The 5936-nt window shown below is 35.9% G+C and overlaps 1 protein-coding gene across 1 annotated transcript; it reads right to left on the bottom strand.

Annotated features, from left to right (window-relative positions):
* Positions 1 to 285: 285 nt before the first annotated feature.
* Positions 286 to 5273, bottom strand: LOC11412849 (receptor protein kinase-like protein ZAR1). The gene is made up of 2 exons (XM_003623335.4): positions 3447 to 5273; positions 286 to 1353 (listed from the first exon to the last, which is right to left on the bottom strand). Exons 1-2 carry the CDS (start codon positions 4981 to 4983, stop codon positions 725 to 727), a joined length of 2166 nt encoding a protein of 721 aa, XP_003623383.1. The 5' UTR covers positions 4984 to 5273; the 3' UTR covers positions 286 to 724.
* Positions 5274 to 5936: the final 663 nt, after the last annotated feature.

Here is a 5936-nt window from a genome sequence, read left to right as displayed (position 1 = left end):
TTAAGGAGATTATTTCAGTTATGAGGTTGTTTCTGTAAAAAAAGAAAAACAATTAAAATTGGGAAATGTTAATGAGTGTTTTTAGGACACTCTTTAAACACTTTAAATGGTAAGTTTTATATGAAAAGTTGTGTATTAAATGTATTGAAAATTGTAATAGTTGACTTTCTAAGAGAATAATTTCTAAATTTAAAATGTTTAAAGAGTACCCCGAGGACACTAGTTAACAAAACCCTTAAAAATTGTCAAAAATTAGAATAAATATTAAAACACTATCCCATCAAATAGAGAAGAACTTGTAAAACTAGTTATCATTGATAATGGAGACATTGAATAAAATTTCTTATACACCATATTACATATGAATTTTCCAATTAAGTAACAATAACACTGGCTAATGTGAATCCTTGTGATCAGATTCTGGAGTGAATGAGATTGCAACAAAGTTTAAACATAATTTATTAAATTTCTTGGTCATTCGAAGATAAGGTGAGACTTGTGATGATGATGACCTTTGTCAAAAAATTGCTGACTTCAAAACAGAAGCTAAAGGGACAAATTCCAGATAGGAAAGAAAGTATTTGCAAATTGAAACCCCATCTTGATGCCCCCACAAGAAAATCTTCTAAATGTCATCACAAAAATGCATCATGGAACTGAAATGCATGTTCCTTTCCAGTCTCATGTTCACTACTTTCAGCTGGTAAACATCAGAATATTATGTTCAAATTCTTTCAAGATTGTCGGACACAGTTTTCATTCTAGGCCTGACTTCAGGGTCTCCCTCTGTGCATGATAGTGCTACATGAAACACAGCTAGTACTTCTTTCTTGGCATGAATTTCTTGAAGAAGTGATGGATCAACCATTTCAGATAAAGGGCTTTCTTGTTCAAACCCTTTCTTTACCCACCTTACCAAGTCAGGCACTTCGACAGAAGTCGATGCTCCTGGGGAAGAATCTGGGGACTTACCGGTGAGCAATTCAAGTAACACAACACCAAATGAATACACATCCCATTTTTGGGTGGGTCTGCAGCCTGGTACTTTAGCTTCAGGAGCTTTATAGTTGTTGGTTCGTTCTGTTTGCGATGACTTCATGTAAGGAAGAGCTCCACCCATAAAACCGCCGGTCGAGGGATTGTTGCCGGTAATGCTGATTAGCCGGTTTAGACCGAAATCAGAAATGAGGGGTTGGAAGTCTGTGTCGAGGAGGATATTAGAGGGTTTGAGGTCGCCGTGAACAAATTTTCTTGGACTGCATTCATGGAGATAAGCTAAACCTCTGGCCGTTCCTTTGGCTATTCTCAGCCTAATTGACCATGAAAGATTTGGAGATGGTTGGCCATTTCTCCCTGCATAAACAGGAATTAAATGTGAACTGTTTGTAGATAAACAAATTACGAGTTATGTGAACATTATACATCTATTACAGAATGCAAATGCCGATTATGATTTATGAGTTATTTTTTGTTGCAATTACATATTTATGCTAATCATACATATAAAATTATACATAATTCACGATCTTCCTGAGATAGTCATATGTAACAATTTCATTTTCTTTATAAATGGTTTCAAATATAATAATCATGGATTTTTTTTAAGGGTATAATAAATCATGAAAATAATTGGTCCGTATATCTTACATAACACATAACACTATTGACTATTCTAAAAGTCAAAATTAAGTGTTTATGTTTAGCATTTTCCTTATAGCAGCCAAACATAAGTGTAGTAGAAGCAAAGGAGTGAGAAAACAGTTCTAGTAGGTCCCAATTGAATCAAGTGATCGTGAAGCTGGTAGAGACTTCTTTGAAACCAAAAAAGGTTTAGGCAAAGGAATTAATAATGCAACAAAGAAAAGCAAAGTTTTTCACCAAGAGTCCAACACTTGAAAGCTCGACTGAAAAAAAAACCAAAAGTCAAGAAGCTAAACTTTAGCTGAATGTAATAAAGGCACAAAAGTGGCACAAACTTGCAAGTTCATTTTCAGACTAAAAATAAACGACACTTTACACAAAACTACTTTAAAAGATTCTATGGAGGCTGTGTGAAACTGAAATTTATGTATAAAAAGATATCCAAACAACTAAAAAGAAAATTTTAGTCAAAAGACACCGCCCTTTGAATCCTCTCGAGTCAAATCTCAGTCGTTAAATTAATTCAACGACCAAGATTTTACTCGAAAGCAAGAGGGCTGCAGAGCATCCAGCCAGCTAAGTGCAGGAACAGGACTTACTAAGGTGTTTAATTGCAACTTTTCCGCCTAAAATTTTGGTTAGTTGAGTGGCCCCATGTGGTGAGAATGAGATAAAGATCTAGAATCTAGATAGAAGTTAATGGTCCCAGACATGAATACCACTGCCATATCATTTCCCAAACACATGGCGAATGTCCTCCTTTCTCTTGGGGTATCCCCAAAGGACATCACATTGACATTTACCAAACAATTTCTCGATCCAATGCCCTTACCAATAATAAATAAGCATCTAAATAAGATATTGACCCAGCTACACCCACATTCTCACCTCAAATCAAAATATACAATATAAAGTATCATTTTTTTCATTTCTACCAAGACAAAGTAGAAATTTAATATTGAGCATTTGCACCAGCTAACTAACCATCTTATTCTTTGTCCCATTGTATCACAAAACAATAAAGAAAACGACAATTATAAAAAGAAAGAGACAATGGAAAAAGACAGAACCCCAAATTTGATTTCTTTTGTTATTTTCCTGAAAGCAAATCTAGCATAGTATAGGATCATTTTCTATAAAAATATGTAGAGTTCATTATTATTTGCCTTGCTATCAATTGTTTCAACAAACTAGAAAAGACAATAAAGTTATTTAGTTTTGGCTGAAATTAAAGGACCACAATTGACCAAATGATCATCAAACCTATATTACATAAAATTCAAGTCCGCATTCATCTAAATTAAATGCTCTACAACCACTTCATCTACCTAAAATGATGATAGAGTTTAATTGATATCCACTTTTTTCATATAGAAAAACTAAACATATATCCTAATACATGTCACTAAGTAGATAATTGAAAAATCACTTTAGTACTATTAACAAATTGGTCTAATATCTAGGCTTATAAATATTTTACATTGTTAGTGTATAACCTATACCAATAAAATTGATGTAAGTAGTACTACTACATTATCTAAGATTCCAATTTCACATGTTATCATTAACTATTATTCATTATGTTGCTACTAGTACTATCATTCACCTCTCATCATGAAAGAAATAGTGCCCTCTCTTCTCACAAACCTGCTACTCTGCTATGAAGGTGAGTGTAAAAATGGAGGTTAAGCCTCTTCATGAACAAATGCAACAAATGAAATCAATGACCCAAAAGCAAAATCAGAAAGAGATACATACAAACAAACATAAACACAAAATGTAAAGGAATTGATTGAACTGATTACCTCTAAGAGCATTAGCCAAATTGCCATTAGAAACAAAATCACTAATCAAAAGCTTTTCATCATGAGCCCAATAATAAGCTCTTAACTTAACAATATTAGGATGTTTCACTTTCCCAATTGCTTGAACTTCAGTAGCAAATTCCTTATACCTTTGTTCACCACCTTCCCCCAATCTCCTCACAGCTACAGGTACCCCATTCCCAAGCACTACCTTATACACAATCCCTAACCCACTTTTCCCTAACACATATGCAGAAGCCCTTAACAATTCATCAAGTTCAAAGCTAAAACCTTTATCAATTGCCACCAATTCACCTTCTCCTTCACCTTCCCCTCTCCCATTTCCCTCTCTTCCTCCTTTCTCACTCTCTTCCATCTCTGAATCATCACTCTTAAACCCTTTTACACAACCTAAAGCCAAACACAAACAACACGAATTCGATCTTTCGTTGCTTCCATTACCACCAAATTTTCTCTTCAAAGTACAACTACATCCATTATTCTTATCCTTTTTCTTCCAATACACATACACAACAACAAGACCAATCAATGCCACAGCAGCAGCATCAGCCACTGTTATAATAATAATCAAACCAGGACTCAATCCTTTCTTTGACCGGTTCATGCGTTGTCGAGTTGAACCAGGACTAGCTCCTGGTTCACTCGATGCTGAACCGGTACAATCTTTCTGCAGAGGAAACCCACATAGTTTCGGATTATTCAGAAACGCCGTCGGTCCTTGATTCGAAAACGACCCGGTTTGAGGAATTTCACCGCTTAGATCATTGCTCCGAAGATCAAAACTAACCGTCACCGGCAATTTTCCTAGAGACTTCGGAACTTTACCGGTTAAATGATTAAACGAGAGGTTTAGCGTTCCGGTGAGTGAGTTTAACTCACCGATTTGTTCTGGAATTGAACCTTCTAGAACATTTGCTGATAAGTCTAACTGAACGAGATTCTTCAGCTTCTTCCATGGCGTCACCGGAATGTAACCGGAGAAATTATTCCTCGCGAGAATCAGTCTCTGAAGCTGTGAACAGTTTCCGATCGACTGAGGAATGTTTCCGGCGAGTGAATTGTCAGAGAGGTCAAGATTTTGAAGACGAGGAAGGTTACACGCCGACGGGGAGAGATTACCGGAGAGATTGTTTCCATGGAGGAAGATGCTGTGAAGGGAACTAGCATTGAAGAGCTGAACGGGAATGGAGCCATGGAAGAGGTTAGTATGGAGGCTAAGACGACGGAGGTAGATAAGGTTTCCGAGCTCCGACGGGAGATAACCACGGAGACCTTTTCCGGCGAGTCCAATACCGACGACACGGGAGTCAGGCTCCCCGGAGATGTTGGAGCAGCTAATGCCGGACCAGTGACAGGGTGTAAGGTCGTTTTCGTTCCAGTCGGAGAATGTAGTTGCGGTGTCACCGCCGTCGACGGCGGATTTGAGTGTTAGAAGAGCGAGGCCGTCGGAGGAGAGAGAAACGACGGGATGAAAAAAGAAAAGGAGGATGAAGAAGGAGAAAAGAATAATTTGCATTTAGAATTTGAAGTACGACGCCGTTTTGGGTTGTGTTGGTTAGAGTTAAGTACGGTACGGTGAGTTCAGTTGAGTTCAGTTGAATATGAGGATGAGGATTGAGAAAGTGAAGTAGGTTTGTATTTATTTATGAAGAGAAATATCAATACTATGGGGAAGATGAGATTTTAATTTGGTGGGGTCCATTTGGCGCCAAAAAGATGATTGATTTTGTTAATGAAAAGAGTGGAGTGAAAGAGAAGTAACATGATATTGTAATAATGTCTGTATTTGGATACAATACAACATGAAATTGGATCAATGGATTTGGAAATTATGTTGAGTTTCTAATGTTGAAATGATTGTGCTCAACAGTGAAGTTAGGTTATAACATGATCATTTTAGAAGTGAAGAGTGTTCGGTCGGATTCTTTATTTTGACTAAATTGTTTGTGAATGGTACTTGAGTGATGTATGGGAAAAATCATTGCTTGGATGTTTTTATTTGTTTAATGAGGCTTAAATCTAGACAGGACAATATTGATAAATTGTTTTGACTATTACTTTTTCTACTCTTTGATTTTCTCACGCGTTTTAATTTTCTTTCCTCAAAATATTCTTTGATCGGATTATATATTCCGAACAAAGTTTAAGGAACTTTCATATTATATAATCTGAATATTTGTGTTGTCCAAATTTCCAGAAACAATGACGTATATTATTAAGATGATATAATTGAAAATGACAAAAAAATAAATTAAATGTAAATAGATAGAAAAGTAAAGAGACATGATACAAATTCACATCTTATTAATATATAAATACTTTCATAGTACATTTACGATAAAATTGGAGGTTATTACAAAAAATTGGTAAATACCTAGGGCTAATTTATTAAACACCGAATGCTAAATTTGCGGTGGAAGAAAATGGATATGGAAGGAGGTTGGAGTAAGGTTTGTTTCATTTCTAGGA

The sequence above is a fragment of the Medicago truncatula genome, chromosome 7 (assembly GCF_003473485.1).
Source record: "Medicago truncatula cultivar Jemalong A17 chromosome 7, MtrunA17r5.0-ANR, whole genome shotgun sequence".
Classification (NCBI taxonomy): domain Eukaryota; kingdom Viridiplantae; phylum Streptophyta; class Magnoliopsida; order Fabales; family Fabaceae; genus Medicago; species Medicago truncatula.
The sequence above is the reverse complement of the archived record's forward strand: the minus strand, read 5'-3'. Positions and strand labels throughout refer to the sequence as shown.